Genomic DNA, 21366 nt, shown 5'->3' with positions numbered 1-21366 from the left:
CGCATCGATATGTAATATAGCGCGATAATGTACTTGTTTTAGCTTACAGGATTGATATCAATATATTAGCTAAATGTAGCTAACGGCTATCATTGTGGGGTTGCCAGTTTCTGCGAGAGAAATAAGCAACCCGGTATATGAAAACAAGCTCAAAATAAGCGAAAATAGCGGATCTACATGCATACAAACAACACAAATCTTGTGTCTGGCATAAATTATTTTCAGATGGGGGTCTGCAGACAAATAATAATAATAACAGGCTAATGAAACAGAGGAATTAAGAGAAGAGCCAAGAGGGCACAATTTGTGCTGGGAGGGTTTGAGAGCAAACTGTCCTGTTGTCTGTTGGTTAGGCCTACTGTTTTTTTATTTTTTTATTTATTGCATTCATATAGCTCTTTTATTTGTACTCATCTGGAACATTTACATAGGCCTAATTTATCTGCCACTGTTATTTCCCCTTTTTCATACTACAAAAGGCCAAATAAATACAGTAGCCTATTTTAAAAAGGAGAGATAACAGGCAAACGATCAAGATAACAACATTCTCTAATTGTGTAGACTTATTGTAAATTAAGTAATGCAGATGTTTAACAATTATGTATATCTTGAGAGTGTAAAATGAAACAAAATGGACCTTTTTAAGGTTTCTTTTTACACTTGATAGTTAAAGATCTAATAAGGGTCCACTTGGTTACCAACTCTCCATAATCAACTACACTTTAAAAACAAGCCCAAATAATCAACTACACTTTATTTTTGTCAAATACATTTTTATTAACAGGTTATAAATTATTATAAAATTGGTACAGTAGGCCTATGCATTATTTTTCTTTAGAAACAAGGCCAACTAATTATAATAAGCAGACATGGCAACACTGCTGGTTGAAGGGAAAACAGCGCCCCCTAAAGTCACAGATCACTGAACTAAAGCTTAGAAGTCCATTTTCTCTGCTTGGTCTTTTTTCCACTACTCCTGCAAGACATTTTTCTATAAGCCATATCTCCAAACCTGGTGGGTCAAACTGAACAACCAATATGTCAATTTGAAGCTATGATTCCCTGCTTTCACATGACATGAAAAAACGGAAATTCAAAAAAATCCAATGGCAGCCCCTCGGTCAAATCTGGTCACATATTGTCAGCCATCACAAGTGACAAAGGATGGCTTGGTAGCCGGTTAAACGTAGTGTTACTGTACATTATAGTAGGAGAATTGCAATAGATGCAATACGAATGCATGGGCTGGAGTTTTCTCCTAGATATTACTGCAATACTGCATACTGGACTGCATTTTATATAGCACCTTTGTCCAAAGCACATTTTTTTCACAGTCCCCCAACAACACACACAAGTTCACACACTGACGAAACCATGGAAACCATGCAAAGCACCAACCTACTCATTGGAAGCAGTTATGGATTCACAAGTCTTGCTACGAGGTCATCAACACTGGTGACTACTGCAGACCAAGAAACCTACAGTAATAGTACTGTATAATAATACTGTATGAGGTGAACATGAAGATGTGCCTCTGGGAGAAGGAATGACAGCCTTTGGAGCCATCAGTCTTAAGCAGAGGGGACATGCACAGTCCTGAATGGCCTCAATGCCCTGTGAACGACTAGCAGCCATGCACTGTGTGACAAGATGAGAGAGAGATGAGGACAATTTGCTTAACATACCACATTTTACTATATGATGACCCATCTCAAGCAAATGGAGGAACATTGAAATGCTTGCGTTTTGTTAAAGGGACACTAGTCAAGTCTGTGTGTGTATAAACACACACTCCCCAGTCAGAAACTATTATGTGTGAGCACCGTTAATTTGATTTCAACCATAATTTGAGTCCTCTGTTAAACACATTGCCATCCGTCTCTAGTTTTAGATCTGTGGGCAAAGAGTTCCAAATGTTTGCCCTCTTTAATTGAGAATGATCAGTTCTTACACATGGGAACAATACAGTCACCATTTGTTGAAGCTTAATGTGTTCTACCAGAACTCTGACGTATACCAACCAGCACAGAAATGAGAAAAAGGAAGAAGAGAAAAAAAACACCTTTTCAAAAGTAAAAAGGTTGTGTTTTCTATAGACTCAGTGGAACAGCACATTATAATTACCTGTCCTATATTATAATCACATAATGCATTGTAGTGCATCTTAATACATTATGTACGTTATTATTATTACGTTTTAAGATTTTCGGTCTCATCCACTAAAATGGGGGGGGGGAACATTTTGGATGACGTCCCAACCGGAAATGACATCGAATGTTGCCCAACAGGCGCTCCCAGCCTGTGGAGCGGTGCGCTCGGTTTTGATATCAATAAAGTTCTGTCCTGTGATTAATCTCCGTCCTGAGCGTCGAGCGTTACTATTTGATAGGACGGAGACCTCCGTTTATGCCGCTCAGGGTGTTAAAAATGTTTAATTATGCATAACAACTTATAACAACTTTAGACACTAACTAAGTTAAGGTAGTTAGCTATAATGTGCTGTTCCACTGATGTTATAAACATTGTTATAACTTGTCATATATGAATGTTGCCCAACCTATAATATAATATATAATAACCTACTGTATAAGCGCATTATAATGCATTATAATTGTGATTATATAATGCATTATAGACCCTGACTTTTGCAGTTACCGAATGCTCAGACCAAGGAGCTGATCGTGGACTTCAGGAGGCCGAGGAGAGAGCTCGCGCCCATCTTCATTAATGGAGCTGCAGTGGAAAGGGTCAGCAAGTTCAACTTCCTCAGAGTACACATCGAGAGGAAGCTCAAGTGGGACACATACACCACACATGTGAGGAAAAGGTCCCAGCAGCAACTATACTGTTCAGAGTAGGCCCGCACATCCTCCGGATATACTACAACAACTCCATTGAAAGCATTCTGTCATTCTGTGTTACTGCCTGGTATGGAAAATGCAGTGCCCGCGAAAGGAAAAACCGGATGGTCGGCTGAGCGCATAATGACAGGTGAGTTTCCCTCACTACAGGAACTGTACGAGAAGAGGTGTGAAGTCAAAGCTCAGCGCATCTTCAAGGACAGCCACCTGCACCACCACCTCCACACACAGTTCATCTTCAAGGACAGCCACCAGCACCACCACCTCCACACACAGTTCATCTTCAAGGACAGCCACCTGCACCACCACCTCCACACACAGTTCATCTTCAAGGACAGCCACCAGCACCACCACCTCCACACACAGTTCATCTTCAAGGACAGCCACCAGCACCACCACCTCCACACACAGTTCATCTTCAAGGACAGCCACCAGCACCACCACCTCCACACACAGTTCATCTTCAAGGACAGCCACCTGCACCACCACCTCCACACACAGTTCATCTTCAAGGACAGCCACCTGCACCACCACCTCCACACACAGTTAATCTTCAAGGACAGCCACCTGCACCACCACCTCCACACACAGTTCATCTTCAAGGACAGCCACCAGCACCACCACCTCCACACACAGTTCATCTTCAAGGACAGCCACCAGCACCACCACCTCCACACACAGTTCATCTTCAAGGACAGCCACCTGCACCACCACCTCCACACACAGTTCATCTTCAAGGACAGCCACCAGCACCACCACCTCCACACACAGTTCATCTTCAAGGACAGCCACCAGCACCACCACCTCCACACACAGTTCATCTTCAAGGACAGCCACCTGCACCACCACCTCCACAAACAGTTAATCTTCAAGGACAGCCACCAGCACCACCACCTCCACACACAGTTCATCTTCAAGGACAGCCACCAGCACCACCACCTCCACACACAGTTCATCTTCAAGGACAGCCACCAGCACCACCACCTCCACACACAGTTCATCTTCAAGGACAGCCACCAGCACCACCACCTCCACACACAGTTCATCTTCAAGGACAGCCACCAGCACCACCACCTCCACACACAGTTCATCTTCAAGGACAGCCACCAGCACCACCACCTCCACACACAGTTCATCTTCAAGGACAGCCACCAGCACCACCACCTCCACACACAGTTCATCTTCAAGGACAGCCACCCGCACCACCACCTCCACACACAGTTCATCTTCAAGGACAGCCACCAGCACCACCACCTCCACACACAGTTCATCTTCAAGGACAGCCACCAGCACCACCACCTCCACACACAGTTCATCTTCAAGGACAGCCACCAGCACCACCACCTCCACACACAGTTCATCTTCAAGGACAGCCACCAGCACCACCACCTCCACACACAGTTCATCTTCAAGGACAGCCACCAGCACCACCACCTCCACACACAGTTCATCTTCAAGGACAGCCACCAGCACCACCACCTCCACACACAGTTCATCTTCAAGGACAGCCACCAGCACCACCACCTCCACACACAGTTCATCTTCAAGGACAGCCACCAGCACCACCACCTCCACACACAGTTCATCTTCAAGGACAGCCACCAGCACCACCACCTCCACACACAGTTCATCTTCAAGGACAGCCACCAGCACCACCACCTCCACACACAGTTCATCTTCAAGGACAGCCACCAGCACCACCACCTCCACACACAGTTCATCTTCAAGGACAGCCACCAGCACCACCACCTCCACACACAGTTCATCTTCAAGGACAGCCACCAGCACCACCACCTCCACACACAGTTCATCTTCAAGGACAGCCACCAGCACCACCACCTCCACACACAGCTCATCTTCAAGGACAGCCACCAGCACCACCACCTCCACAAACAGTTCATCTTCAAGGACAGCCACCAGCACCACCACCTCCACACACAGTTCATACGGGGCCAGGCAAAGAGGCCTACCGTAGTACCAACGGCAAGCCACCAGGTTTATGAACAACTTTCACCCGGCAACCATCAGACTGTTGACCTGCCCACATGTCTATATCACTATATCACCATGTGTGGAAGTCTTCTATTTTCTTCTGAAAATAACAACAATTATGGAGCTAGCACAAAGACTAATTTCACCCACTTCTTTACTCCTGTAAACCTGTGATGTGACAATAAATGTATTTTGATTCTTCCGCCCATCACAATCACAATCACAAACCGCCCCGCGCATTCAGATCAGCCAACGCAGGAAAGCTGGAAGTACCCTCACTAAAAACGCCGGGACAACGCTCCACACGTCCCAAACTCTTCTCCCTTCTGGCCCCAAAACTGTGGAATGCACTCCCCGTTGCAATCAGAACTGCAGCATCACTCCCAATCTTCCGCCGTAGTCCGAAGACCCACCTTTTCAGACTCCATCATGGCCCATAGCACTTATCCTACCCCCTTAGATAGCACTTTTAGACTTAGATAGCATTTGAAACAGACTTATAGCATGTCATGTAGACAGCACAATAATTGCATTGTATGTAGTCATAGCACATCATAGTACATATGTATAGCATAGTATAGTATATATGTATAGTGTCATTATATAGATATGTTCTAGTTACGTTCTTAGCTTACACATGTTTCATGAGAAATGCATTTTATATATGTGATGTATTCCCATGCTTTTGTTCTTGCCTAATGTAAGTCGCTCTGGATTAAGAGCGTCTGCTAAATGCCTAAATTGTAAATTGTAATTGTAATGGGAGGTCTGAACTGCCACCACATGCTTTGTTAGTAGTCCTACATCAATGTTGGCGTGCGTGCAGCGGGTGTGCGTTAATTAAATAACCCAATGGGAAGGCAACTCCAGAATGGATGGCCGCCATGGCGGGAATGATCAGTAAGGTGCCTTAAACAGATTAACTTTTGGGTCAAAAAGGTCAAGGTCACAATCAATGTCAAGGTCAAACTTTAGAGTGGCCGTGTGGATTTCCCTGATACTTGAAGCGGAAGTAAGCTGGCCCAAAGCCATAATTAAATTGGAGTTGAAAGGGTCAAAGGTCAGAGTCACCATCAAGAGACAAAAGGAGAGATGTTCCCGTGGGCAGGGGTCTACACCCCCTGCATGCATTTATTACATTAACAGTCTGATCTGCTGATGTTTACTGACTAACAGAGACAGTCTCTCTCTCTCTCTCTTTCTCTCTTTCTCTCTCTGACTCCCTCTCGTAAACACGCACGCACGCACGCACGCACGCACGCACGCACGCACGCACGCACGCACGCACGCACACACACGACACTGGAGGAATCAACCCCATGCTGAGTCTTGTCCCATCCCTTCTCGTGCAGCGGCTCCTACTAAGTGGCTAATGTTCCATCCAGACAAAACACAATGGCTGCAAAGCAACTGTCCCTAACCAAGCGTTTCATGTTGAATATTGCAAAACATTTTGTTCCTTATTTGTGTTCTGTATTTGTAAGAGAGAATGTGAGATAATTCCAGACAGACAAGATGTGTCTTTGTTTGGTTGCACCACAGATTAATCTTAGTTACACTGATGTAAACTCCTCACCAACCACAATATAATGGTTTCACTTTCTGTTGCCAATCAGTAAAAAGCAATCAAAGTACATGAACAGAATATTAATAGTCAGGCTGATCAATCTGGGACGGTTGTTGTCTACCTTATAGTTACCGCTGATGAGGGCTTTCATATGACCAATCAAAATATTATACTATTGGGGTTGGGACTTTACATCTGTAACCACTCTTCAATGTAATTTACAATGTAATTACCACTCGTAACATTATGTTGTGGGTCAAAACCTTTCACGCTTAATTGCGCAGGGATGTAGGTGTGTGAGAAAAAAATTGTCTCTGCCAGCGGGTCAATAATCCTGAGTATCTCTACTCATGGGAAATTATAGCATGAGTATGATTTCGTACATTTCTGAGGGGTGTAATCTGTCATCCAAACAAGTCAACCAAACAACACACCTTGGCAATCACTATTTTACACCTACGTACTATATGGACTAGGTGTAATTTTAAATTGTAATTTGTGTCTAAATTGGAACTATTTCAGCGGATGCAACCATTAAAATTTGAAATTAAATCCGAACTACACTACATTTGAACCTTTGCTCATATGGTGCAAATCCCACTCTGTCTGACGCTCTCCACACACACCTGGCAAGACAGACATCTAACAAAAGGTTATAGAAAATCTTGCATGGTTTGTGTGTGTGTGTGTGTGTGTGTGTGTGTGTGTGTGCGTGCGTGCGTGCGTGCGTGCGTGCGCGCAGTGGAGAGGAGAGGAGAGGAGAGGAGAGGAGAGGGATGCTGCATATTGCTATACTGTATCTTTCGTTAGTGCTAACTTATAGTCACAGCCTGCGCTGCCTTAATGCAATGCCACCACCACCACTGTGCCCTAAAGTTTAGAAGCCTGAAGTTGGGTTGTGACCTAAGCATAGATTATTACCACACTGTAAATAGCATATAATAAGATGTGTGTTAATGTTTTATCACAGACTATCTAGGTGTATTAACCACTTCAATCCTAATTAGTTGACTGGGGTCCCCCAGGGCTCTATACTTGGTATGCTTTTTCCCCTCTAAACCAAATATTACCGTAACCGAAAATGACAATCTACAGGTCACAATTCTATAAGCTCACAATGCATCGTGAGCACGTTGTGAGCAATTTTTTCCATCGTTTTAACCCAATAGGGATGCTATAAGGGTCAAGTGCTTAAAACAACAAAGAAGACTAGTGAGTCCTATATGGGCTCAACCGGCTTTTGAGTATCGCATGTGATTTAACCTAAAAGTGGCTTAGTGGGGTTAAAACCAGGCCATGACCTCATGCATGTTAATCCTCACTCTCTTGCATTTCTCTGTCTCTCTATCCAATGTATTATTTAATATTACCATGAAAAAAAAAAAAAGCGGGCAGTTCACTCCACTTTCAATTGATTTCTTTATTTAGACAAAGAAAAGGAAAGCTGAGAGGGGGCCAGTATGGGGACGAAAAAGATGATATTGTGATCAGTGCTTCCAGAGATGCCTTAAGATTACTTTATTCTTACTATACTATACCGTCAATATACTATACCGTATAATCGTATCACTCGCCGAAAACAATTGATTTGAACATCAAATACTTTCGCTAGGTAACACCGTAGTATCACAAAGTGTAAGTTAGAATCAGAAGTTAGGCTGTTTATGCCTAAATCATTACCATCATGAGTTCAAAGTTTTAACATAACCATCAATATATACTGTATATTGTAAGTCAGTTGCCAAACTGAACAGTGAGTAAAGGTTACAAAAAGGCAACTAAAAGGGACAAGATCCAGCCAATGTTGCTTGGAATTTGGAGTTGATAGATACAAGTAGTTGAAGAAGATGGATTCACACGCGTGCCATGTGTTGCATAATGAATGATTACAATAAAAATAAAATAAAAGTCGGACAAGGAAGTTTAGTTAATTCAGCAAATGCTTCTTTACAAGTTGAGTTGTGTTGTGTCCGTACGGTGCAATACACACACCAACAAATCCCAGATAATATATTTTTTTATATACGGATAAGAACGTTGGTCAAGGTCATCAATCTGCATAATAAATGCAAACACATACTATAGCATAAAAAATAAAACTGTCAAGAGCAAACAGTGTATTGTTCATCTTTATCAAGAGAAGCTACAGACTGTAACATCTCAGGGGGACATTGTGCTAATCAGCCACAGCAGAAAGACGGAGAGTAGATGGCTCTACCTCACTCTTCGGGGGTTTGTTTCACACACAGTCACACACTCACACCAAAAGGTACACACATATACTACACACACATACAAACTATACAAATTCTACAATACTTGTGGGGACATTTGGCCCTCACAAGTAACACGCACACGCACACACTCACACACACCTCTCCCAATGAAACAGAAGCCCTATTAGCCTGAAGTTGATTTAATTACAACAGCAGTGAGGAACTGAGGAGACATCCCATCGGCTCCCAAACTCCTCCCCTGGCAGTAATTGTCTTTGCACAATGTTGGCTGAGTGTTGGCTGAGGGGAATTGTGAACTATTTTTTGGGGGTCCATCCACGGACCACATGCACCTGTGGTTTTGAGCAAAACGGTGAATATCACAAGTGGTTTTGAGCGTCTCTTCTAGGATGATTTGATGGTTTGCATGCAAAACAATAATAATGCTGTGGGTACATTGGTAATTAAAGAAAAATGCAAAAAAAACTGAAAATATTTTAAAAATTGTTTCCCTTTAAACCTTAACACAGCCCACTATAGACGCCTTAACAGACGACGTCACACTGATAAACACCAGCATGCTGAATTCCTGTTCTGTTCTTTGACTATATAGAAGTGTCTATTTGTACGTCTCTAAATGTTTTGATGAATTGAACATGGTGGACCCTCTTGTAAACAAGTGTAATGCTTAATTGGGTCGTCCACTCACAGTTAACAGTCTTTGTATTGAGTTTGTGCTTGAAATGTACTGTAATTCTGCAAACTGTTAATAAATATTTCAATCAATCAATCAATCAATGCGTGTGCAGGCCGGCAGCAAATGAACCCTGCCTCTCATAAGATGAGCAATGGAAAAGTTCTAACTGCACTCACGTGTAAAAATGCACCATCACACTTTCAGATGCTGTTTTTTTCCCAGTGTGGAGGAAGAATGATTAGGAGTTTTATTGTTATCTCTCGCCCTTGAAATATATAATCCTGGGTTTCTGTTGTGTGTGTGAACAATAATAGCAATTCCAAACAGTTGTCCTCAAAACCACACCTCCTGTCGCTGTCGTAAGAACGCAGGGAGCACTTATGATCACGGCTGTAGAGCCTGTTTGTGCACGCGCAGCCGCAGCCTATCAAGCCTAATTTATGCTCTGTCACACGAAGGTGTCACGCGTGCAGAGAACGGCCGAGACTAGCAGACCTCTAAGCTCCCAACAGTCGCATCCACGACGCAATGTCAGCTTGTGCTGTTCTCTGTGCACAATACTGTTGCGCAATGAAGTATAAATGTCTCCCTATGGTGTGCCTCACTAGCCAACACACAAGAGGAGGTTGAATAAACTGAAACCAACGCTCCCCAAAACAACAGGTTTGGAGATCTGTTGGGAATTGATTACTGTACATGAAACAGTCACCTGTGCGACCGGTCTCAATGTTACTCTTATTGGCTCAGTGGAACAACAAGACTATGGTTCCTATTTTGGGGCCGACACATTGGCGCAAGGTGCACAGAGGACAGTTGTCAATTTCCTTATTTTTATGTTTGGTATTTATTTGGGTGACTCACCGTGTGAGGATGTGGGAGAGGCACAGAAGGGCATGTGGTGTTTACAAGGACGACAACTTTGCACCACCTACAGTAAATCTGCTTGGACCAGGTCAACTTGTGTACAGCGAGTCATGCACTCATCTTTTGTGCTGCTGGCACTTTGTTTTGTCACACCCAGATATACTTAAACCTGCTTTTATAATGCTTGTCTATTTCACTTAGAAATGAACAGTCAAACTGTTATTTGCTAGGCATGCATAAAAGGGACACAGACAGATGGGTGGAACGGGTACTCTGACACGGGTACAACAGGCATTGCATAGCCAGGTGGGGCATGGATCTCCAACTTCCATCGTTACCGACTCGGTGCTCTACAGCCGTGCACTGCATGGTCTAGTCTATATAATAGTCTATATAGTCTATACTAATATGACATGACTAATATGACAATGTGTTGGGGGCCCTAACTACAGATAATTTCACCACCAGGTGTATAAATCCTGAAACAGTAAATGACCCAGTGCGACCCATCACTATTTTGCTAACTTCCGCCAATTTCAACAGATTATTTAGATTTTTCTGTTCTGTTTACAATAATTGGGAAATAACAGGCTGCAGGAGGCTAACTGCGGGATGAGATAGCAATGTTGGTGATGGTTTCTAATGTATGACCATTTTAACAGTGTTTTTTAGACAATGCTGCTTACCCTGTTAACGCAGCCAGCACAGAAGCATGCACATACAGCTTTGATCTTGGAAGCGTGCTGGTACTGTATACAGTACATGCAATGTCGGGGGAAAAGAGATATAATTGTCTGCACCTCCGGTGCTCCATTTACCAAGCTTTCATTTTAGAAAGTGTTTATTTAGCAGGAAAATGTATATATATTAATATTATCCGCCAGTTGGCGACTGCACACTGCAATGGTTAATAAAGCATTTCCCTTGCACTGGCATATTCATGCAAGTTGGCATCACCATATGAGGCATACAAGAGCAAGAGCCTTAAATGCATAGAAAACTGCATTTTGGCACAGTATACCGTACCTACAATACAAACACAACAGGTCTTACAAATCATTAAGGTCTCCACACACCGTGCGCGAATCGGATGCGAATTCGGATTTTTAGCTGCGTTTCTCCATCGGTTTTCCGAAAAACGCGTCCAGTGTGCAACCACCTTTAGTCCAAATGTCTCTTGCAATGTGCAATGTCTTCTGAAGATATCAGATATCTGATAACTATTTTCACATCAAAGCAAATTCAATTAAATTAAAATAAGCACACATTAACAGCTTTTTACTGTTTTTGTTTACTTAGAATAAATTACTGTTTTTGGAAACCAAAAGATGTTGAGAATGGAGCAGAACATACTGTAGTATATTTTTTTGGGGGACCTTGACTGATTTATAGTAGGCCTACAATCTTTTGGATTGCAGTAACCCCACATTGTTTCTTCGGGAACAATATTTGTAGTTACAATGAGGGCTACATGAGCCGAAGGGAGAGAAACACTTCGCCTCTCTCCAGTCCATGCGTATGGTGCGGTGGTGGATGATTGGATGAATAACAACGGATCGCATCGCTGACTGACATAAACACACCGTTACAATTCATTAAGAAAACTCAACTAATAACGCGTGTGTGTTAATCTGCCCGATGCTGACGTTAGTATATAATGTTTAGATTGTTTTCCTCTTGGACATGCATTTGTGGGCACAGTGGCAGGGGGTGAAAAGCCGATTTGTCCCATGGTGTGCACTGCGCAACTGTACATGGGAATAAAACATGCTGAAATCAAACTACGCACGCACGCACGCACGCACGCACGCACGCACGCACGCACGCACGCACGCACGCACGCACGCACGCACGCACGCACGCACGCACGCACGCACGCACGCACGCACTCACACACAGTCCCAAGTCCCCCTCCCCCATTACGTCCAATCGCTCGATGTGAGCCAAAAATCCTCCACAGTGTGAATACGCATCAGTGACACTGATGTGAGGTTACTATGAGTCCGTGGTGGGACTGGGAAATAAATAATGCGCGGAAGAACTTGGCATCCGACTGCGCGAGTTGTGGCGATGAGATGTGGTGTGTGTGTGTGTGTGTGTGTGTGTGTGGCTGGCTGGCGAATCACAGCTGTGTTTTGCTGCGTGGGGATCGGCATGTGAGCGGGCTAGCCAATAAGGGTTCTGTGTTGCGTGTGGAGAATTGTGTAGGTTAGTGTGTGTGGGGTAGCCGAATTGGGGGTTGAGAACATGAGGGGGATGTTGCACAGCAATCGGTACCCCCTACATTAAGCTGTGTTCTTCCCAACATGCAGTGTGGGGGCTATGGGGAGGCTAGGTGTGTGTTTTGGGGTAAATGTATTAAATGTGGGTATTTCGCGCAAGTCTGCGCGGCAGATAAGGCGCGCACATTGGTGCGGGTGCGGAGGGTGTTTTTTCGCGAGGTCCCGGGAGGCTGGCCATGGCCCGTGGCGTGTGATCGTGTCCATGGAAGTCGGCAGCAGTGATGCTAAACAGCAATCGGGGGCCCGAGCTAATGTGACGCGCAGGTTTTGTCTTGTAATATAGATATCTCAAGTTCATTGAAATGAATGGGGAAAATAATTAAGTCCAAGGGAATCTGAAGTACTGTATTTTCATTGTCAAGAGCCCTTTCTTTGTTGAGATATTGTAGATGTAGACAGATATACTGTACAGTAATGGCAGCTCACATAGTGTAGCTGTACCATACTGACATGCATGCATACAGTGAAAAGGGACAGTGCATAATATGTACAGTAAACTATACCTACTGGAAATGTATTTATAGCTGGTGTATTTGGTATCTATTTCACAAGAGAAACCTGCGCGTCACATTAGCTCAGGGCAGGATTGCAGTTTAGCAACACTGCTGCAAACTTCGGCGGACATGATCACACGCCACGGAGCACAGCCAGCCTCCCGGGACCTCGCGAAAAAACACCCTCCACTCCCGCACCAATGTGCGCGGCCGACCTGCAGTGCAGACTTGCGTGTAATACCCCAATTTAATACATTTCCCCCAAAACACACACCTATCCCCGCCGTGTGTGTGTGTGTGTGTTATATAGTATTCTATAGTTGTTTAGTGGGTGCACTGTGAGTGAGTATTGTTAATTTGTGATGATGAAGATCATGTCAAATTTAGAGGGATAATTGGGCAGGACAGGTGACAACTGCAGCTGATTGCCAACAAACTGTTCTCTATCTATATCACTATGTTATAACTCATGAATTGTATTAGCAAGCAAATAATTTAAATGAGTCGGTGAACAGTCTCAGATGAGACACACACACAAGCATTTCTAGTGCATATGTTTTGTGATCCAGGTTCAGACAGTCAGACATACTCCTCTACACAAGAAGTAACAATAAAGAGCCTTGAACCTTGAAAGTGGTTAATTGTAAACAAACCCCCTTTTTATCATTTGCCATCTAACCCTGACAATCGACATGCTGAGTTCTACAGGCTGTCTGTGTGATCAACACTAATCACCACCTCTGCAAAACAGACTAATCACCTCCTCTTTGGATCTTCTCATAATGAGCAGTTAACATGAACCTACATGGGAGAGGAGAGGAGATTAAAAAGCGAGAGGAGAGTAGTTGTTTGGAGGGAAAATGTGCAGAGAAAGGGAGAAAAGGCAGAGCAACAAAGATGAGAACTGAGCAAGAATAAAGACGAGACCAGGGACACTGAGGGAGAAAGAGTAGCAGCCACAGAAAGAAAAATGGGGCTGCCCCTTGATGAGTCATTATCGGGTGGTGAAGTGGAGAGATTTTAGGATTGATAACGGTAAACTCACAGTAATCACAGCTGAGACCGTAGTGCCCACCACACTATACCACTACAGCTCAATTCCCACTGCTATCTTCACTTCTCACTACTGTCACCATGCAAACTCCCAATCATGGCAATAGAAAATAACCTTTTTTTCTAATTATTGATCAAATTAATGTAGGTAATACTCATGTAACATTCATTTTAGTATTCTTTTTGGTGACACCTCTCATAGCTCACAAATAACAAGTAACAAATTGTGCATCTATCACACAACCCCACGCCCCACAACCCAAAAAGGTGCCTAAATGTGCATGAAGACTTGTATTGAAACGGTCTGTTTCAACAAACGGTTGACGTAAATGGAACCATGTCCTCCCCCCTTGCATGCTTATTTTATATTTACCATGAAATATCCCAGTGAACTGTGGCGTTCCCAGGAAGCATACTAGAGACGTTACTGTTCCTGATATCGGGAGAAGACAAAACGCAGGTTGAGGAGGAGGCACTCACCAAAATCCGAACTTGTCTTACCGATAACAAACTTTCATTGCATCTTGGTAAAACAGAATCCATTATTTTTGGGTCTAACCATTCCCTTAGTATAGGGTAAATGTAAATGATTTCAAGGTCAGAGTTGACGACATATTAATCTCTAGCAAGTTCAGAGTAGGAGACCTTTAGTTAAAAACTGTATCAAGGTGCAGGCCTTGGTGACCTAGCTGGCTACGGCCTTGGTTGACACTTCAGAGAGGCTCTACATCTGCCACAAAAGGCCGTTTTTCAATTCCTTCAATGGACACGCACAAAGTGTTCAGAGCAGAGTGAGCAGATAAAATACTGGTTGTTTTTCTATGTTCTATTTAATACACTGCCAATGTTTTTAATCAAATTTGTTTGGGTGGTTAATAACACAATATTCTGTGGCGTGACAAACTCCAGCAGATAATTTGTTATTGAGATGTGCAGTTTGTGCACGCCTTTTTTATATTTACCATGAAATATCAACACCACACTTCCTACCAGGATGCAGACAAATCGGTGTGTAATGGACATAAACAAATGTTTTTGTTTAAGTGTCTCTCCTGCATGGGAGACGATGAAAGAAGCTCATGCACGCTTCTTGTACGTTATGCACCGTTGACCTCCTCCGTAGGCCACAGGGACAGATAACACACACATCACCATCCCAACACTTATCGACCAGCGAGTGACAGGCCACATAATTGCGTCTGTCAAACATGCCATGTAGTTGCAATTTACATGTAGAGGGAGCTGAGGATTGTTGGAGTGTTGTATACATTACAGCGTGTTCCTTTTCCCCTGGAAGGCTGCTTCGACACCCCAGTGCTGTTGCTAAGCTTTCTCTGTCACACTGTCACATTGTTCATTTGACTAGGAATAGAGGCACTGCTATTTATCTATTCACTATTCTGAAAGGAGAACGGAGACATTGGGTGTGGTGGAATCAATAGTAGGAAAATCCATTAACTGAGAGGGCTCTTCCAGCTCTCCGTGAGAGCTGTGAACATAACTACAATATACTGTATTGTGATTGTCCCTGCTTCCCAGAGACTAATTACCTAGTGTGAAAACACACATGTAGCATGGAAGGCAGGATGTATAATTCATACCTCTGTTATTACGGCTACTCACATTGTCTGTTCTGAGTTTCTTGGCAGGGCAGCCTCCATCCGCAGGATGTAGCATGTAATACAGTCGTACTTTATTGGCATGTTTCCGACTCTGGAAGGACAAAGGAAGAAGATTATTTGCAAGGACACGTTAACATTGAACAGGAGGGTAGCACAGTAGAGGCTGCCCCATAGACGGTCACAAATTCCAACAGAAAGTGTACATAACTCAGTCATACATACTGTGTTGAAACACTGAAGTATTCATTTCATGTAAAAGAGAAAACTTACAAACTTACAATTAACTGAACTATAAAACAAATAAACCCCACAAAGAAATAAGGAAAACCACCACATGTACTGTGCAGTATGTGCCTGCCTCTAGTCTCAATTGATTCTTAGTTATCTAACCTTGTTGTGGGTTTGTGCCCCCCCCCCCCCCCCCCTCTCCTTCAGCTCTAACAGTCATAGCTGAAGAAGCGAGGGATTCTGGGAGGAATGCGTCAGTCAATTCCTCATTAAGTTTATCTCGAAAAATGATTCCGCTTGACTGCATAAGCTCTGAGCGTTCCCAGGTCTTGTTGGACAATGAAAAGGAGAAGCCAGATTGCTAGAAAGGTACAGAGTATGGATGTGACATTCAAAGACAGGGCTGAACAATAGTGAGGTGGGCTCTATTGATATTTTGTCTTGCGAGGAGGAGCCCAGTGAGGTGTTCTTTTTGTTTACAAGACACTCTCTCTCAAAGCTATGATGCCGTGTGTAGACTAATGCCCAGCCCATACCCTGTCTGTCTGTCTGTCTGTCTGTCTGTCTGTCTGTCTGTCTGTCTGTCTGCCACCATGTGGCGCTATAACACATTTATTTGTATTACTCGTACACATTTTATCCATGCATTCCGTAAAATTATACGCACACATTCCCACTAGGCAGAGGAAGAAATGGCATTTCAAAAAAATCAAATCAGCCTCACGGTGGCGCTATAACAGGCCAATTCATGTTTTACCTAAAACTGCACCGATCTGTGTACAACTTTTTTAGGCGCACTACTAAAAATTATGAAAACATGCTATGTGTTATATATTTATTTGTATTGCCCTGTTATACAACCAACAGATGACAGATTATTGGAAAAACAAACAAAAATAAATGTCATATTACTCCTACACATTTTGTCCAAACATCGCAAACGCTATTATCCTGGTGGAGTCCTGTTCCCCGAGAGGCACTTTTTCTAGTTCTATTTGAATTTGAAATACAATACAAATAGGATACAAACTAAGGCTAAAAGAGATATCAAGTGGATCTCCCCATATACTGTGTCATTGATATTTTGAATAGAACAGTAACAACCATCATAATGTGCACACTGCACATCCTCTGTTCAGAATTTCTCTTGATTTTTATTTGATTCAAACTGGAACAAAAAAAACATACAGTACTACTACTTATAAAACATATGTTATTGTTCAGATGGCATTTACTCTGTTGATGCTTGCCTATGGGTAATGATACCCCTGCATACAATAGATTTACAGCTGAGTGGGCTAAATACTTTCCCCAGGGACATTGGACCATCCGTCTGTTTCTGCTCGGGCAGTAAAGCTAAAATGGTGAACGCCACTGATTGGGGGAATGCAAATAAACCAGACTAGTCTATGAGTAATACAGCAACATGCACGCTTGATATTATCAGGGATGAAGAAAAATCAATACTACGTATTACCACCACATCACTGAGCTGATCAAAAATCATGTGCTTAGACTGCCCCACTGCTCCCTTATAGAGCCAAAACAGGGGTCATTGCGGTCCAACTATAGTGTGCTTCCTTATAGTGCCAGGGTGCAGAACCTATGCCAATACAGTTTCCACATGTCTTTACACACTAAAGACATGTGTATTATTATTGAACTCTTTGAGATATTTTAAGCTGCATGGGTTGGGAGGCCAAACAAAGCAGTGCTGCATGGTATGGTCTGCTTTTCCACATCCACAGATGGTAAGGGACGGGCCAATTTTGTAGTCCCATCTGACCATAGCAGCTTTTCTGACCATAAACATTTTGATGTTTATACTCTCACTTGAGAATAAACTTGTATAGATGGATCTGTCTGATTTGTCATGTTCCATCCTGATTGGAACTTATAGGCCATAGCTGTTTGTGCCAGATTTTTTTTTCTTCCATAGTTCTATTTTTCCACACTTTTTACTACTACTCCTACAGATTTTGTCCAAAACTGTTACACAAATCGGTATACATTAACTCCGGGCTGACTGTCTTCTTCTGAATAGATTTTCCACCATTTACAGTTTTATTCAAAACATTGTTTTTGTGAGATTTGGACAAAATCTATAGGAGGAGCACTCCTATAGATTTTGTCCAAATCTCAAGAGAAATTGCAAATATTATCTTTGAAACAATGAAAATAAATACAATTGACTTTTCTCCATTAGAGAAGTTGAATATCTCAGGCTGTTTTACACGGCAATGCTCCCTGCAGAAAACCACAACATGTGAACATGTGAGTCTGCAGACAGAGACAGAAAAGTGATCCATGTTGTCACATGTTATGCGTTTTGCCTATTTACTGTACACAGAGACACTAGGCAGAGCGTTTTCAAAGATTTTCACTCTGGGAGGTGGTTTCACTTTTTCAACCCCCAAAAATGCTGTTGCCGGTTAAACAGAAGGCACATCTGGTTAAAATAAAATAAATTGCCATTTTCTGCAGGGAGCGTTGTCAAATATTGCAAATATTGTTGCAGTGGAATATTGCCATTAGTTCAAACTTCATTAGTATCCTACTCTGCATAGTACATTAGAAACAGCAGGCCTAATTGACGCATTCATGCTGGGCTCAGTTTGGGACCGTATCCATCAAAACGGTGTGTGTTGGACCTACTGAGGTTTTTTCTCAACACTGCATTTTGTCTCAGTTGGATTCTCGACACCTCTCATTCCATTACACTGTTCAATCTTTGTTTATTATATTGTGTAATATTAAAGTAATTTTTTTTTTGTTATATATTTTTTGATTTTCACACAACATAAATCTGTCCACAAACAGAAAATGTGGTTTAAATTCTTTTTTTTTTTTTAAAGTAACAGACAAATACACTCGCATTATGAGGACAATATCAGTCACCAGAACCAGATATGTGTGTTTTCAATCTAAAATGGTTAAAATTGACTTTGAAATTTAATGGGGTTTTACAGCTCAATGGGCTCATGTGATCAAATCAATATCAAATATGTAAATATTGAGCCATTTAAAACTGCAAACAAAAGCCATAGAAGATATTAAATTGGCCCCAGAAGTGTTTTAAAGTTAAATACCCTGTTATACTCTGAGAGCCAAATTCAGCTTGGCAGCAACCAAGAGTATTGTTGAGCCTCAGAGATCAATAGAGAATCGGATGGGCACTATGCCACAAAACTAGGTCACACAGTCAATTGTGAAACTCGCATCAATAAACAAACTGGCAACAATCGGGCCAAAACCCACAGAGATCAAAGAGAATTGGCCCCATGCACTGGCACTATAAGATATGATGTGTTTACAAGGACTTAGATATGATCTTTTCAGTTCTCTGACATTTCCCGCAATGCTGCAAAGATGAGTTGCAGCGTCAGTGGACTACTCATTGTCTGTGAATGTCAAAAATAGATTTTCTAAACCAGTGATCATGTTACGTTAAACTAAATGAGTAAGCTACAATGAAGGACGCAGCAGTGGCTCTGTAGGTAGAGTGACGGCCTGGGAATGGCCTATATGCACACGTAAAGAATAACTCTTCCTACTTCCTTCACAGGTGTTACCGATGATACTAATTAAGGCTCTGTTCCATTTAGTGTGCAGTGGTTGTTAAACTTTTTAATTTCAAGGACCCCCATAACTCTGAGAGTGTGCAAATGTGTACATTTAAACACCCGAATGGGGCCATTTGGAACCCACTCAAGGACACTTTGAGACCCACTGGTGTTTCCAGTGAGCCAGCCAGCACAGACAACAACAGCACCAAAATGGAACAGAGCCTTCATTAGTATCATCGGTAACACTTGTGAAGGAAGAAGGGAGGTTGCCCAAGTTCTTTCCAAAATGGCGTTGTATCCCTCAGTTATTCTCAGCTCCTCCAGGCCACTCATCTGAGCAGCACACTGCTGGGTCAAATGCAGAAAATGTATTCCTGCTCAGGAATCATTACTGTACCCCTTTTCTTTTCTGACGGTATGATTAGCTTTGATCCATTGTTTAAACACTGGTGACAGTAAGCTAAATGCATTAGGAATCAGCTGGCAATTTGGCGAAGACCCCTATGCTCAGGTACCCTTTCACCCCTCATTTTCTGTTTTTGTCGGCCTCATATTATCTCATTTCTATTCCCCACAGCTTTAAAAGCCTTTGTTCTGCCCATCAGTGGATTTCGTGATTTTATAGTCATGACTCCCTTCAGGCAGCTTTGTAAAGTTAGATTGGCAGAAGAAATGAGCAAGAGTTATTCATTCTGTGCATGACGTTCTTTATACACCTGGGGCTTGATGAATAAACAATACAAAGGGTATTTCACATCAAAACTATTCATTATTTAAATAGGTTGATGCGTTCATTCGCTGTGAAAAATTGATCTCGTTCCGAATAAAGATGTTGCTTTATCGCTGTGTGATGTCTAGGTTCTGTGTGAATGTACTCGAGTCGCTCTGGATTAAGAGTGTCCGCTAAATGCGTCTGCATCTGCTAAATGCCTAAATTGACACAAACAAAAAAGTATATTTTTAAGCAAACAAATGTAAAAGAAAGAAAGAAAGAAAGAAAGAAAGAAAGAAAGAAAGAAAGAAAGAAAGAAAGAAAGAAAAAAAAGTGTGCTCCTCTGAGCACAGATCTCCACCAGGCTGGGTTGGCTACGCTACCCAGGGCCCACAACTAAACCGGTTTAGTATAGTATTATAGGATAGGAAAAATAAAAAAATATATAATGTCTCTGCTTTCTGTTCCCAGACAGCGTTTTTGGTGAAAACAGTTACTGTATATTTAACTGCCAATAATTAAAGAACGGAACATCACGGTAACACACAATCCCCCGATGAAAGTAGAGGTGCTTACATACTGTAGTCATAGAACAAATTATTCTGTGAGTCTTGAAAGATTATTTAAAAAACGCTGGCAGTGGCTGCAGACTGTTATAGAGAAAAATATTAATAATGGTGTAAACAACTCTTTTGGTTTGATTTGGTGTTTTTAAAACTGGCAGTCCTTGGATTATGAGCTAACTGTTGTGCACCTTACTTCTCACATTATTTCAATTGTATGTGTCTCATCAGCCAATGAACTCCCTTAGAATCTTTGCAGGTTGTCTCCAATTTTCTTAATTGTTGATTAAGAGCAGAAAAGCAGTTGTCTGGCATATCACTCCATTCACTCTCCATTCAAAGTGCTGCTAACAACTGATCTTTCGGGAAATTTCAATTAATAGCGCACTCCTTATGTTATCCAATGAGAGCAGCTCCTAATTAGTCAAAGCTGATGTCTCAGAGAATGAACTACAGTACATGAGGTGTATAGCTGTTGCAGTTTGTGCTCACACCGGAGGCCACAGGTCACTTTCCTTTTGTGACTGTGTATGTTTAGAAATAATAACCGTTTATCACATCTTGTGGAATTATCACATTGGCTTCTTCCACAAACAGACAAAATAACATTTCTTCTGCTGTTTGTTGTCACACAGGCACCCCAAAAGCA

The 21366-nt window shown here is 42.4% G+C and overlaps 1 protein-coding gene across 3 annotated transcripts in view; it reads right to left on the bottom strand.

Annotated features, from left to right (window-relative positions):
• Positions 1-21366, bottom strand: part of LOC306934672 (zinc finger matrin-type protein 4-like) — a 125118-nt gene that overhangs the window by 75494 nt on the left and 28258 nt on the right. For all 3 annotated transcript variants that reach the window (XM_079517343.1, XM_079517341.1, XM_079517342.1), the window contains exon 3: positions 15650-15739. In XM_079517343.1, coding sequence (XP_079373469.1) covers positions 15650-15739 — 90 coding nt within the window. The remainder of the gene's footprint in view (positions 1-15649; positions 15740-21366) is intronic.

The sequence above is a fragment of the Electrona antarctica genome (genome assembly GCF_951216825.1).
Source record: "Electrona antarctica genome assembly, chromosome: 12".
In the NCBI taxonomy this organism is placed as follows: Eukaryota; Metazoa; Chordata; class Actinopteri; order Myctophiformes; family Myctophidae; genus Electrona; species Electrona antarctica.
The sequence above is the reverse complement of the archived record's forward strand: the minus strand, read 5'-3'. Positions and strand labels throughout refer to the sequence as shown.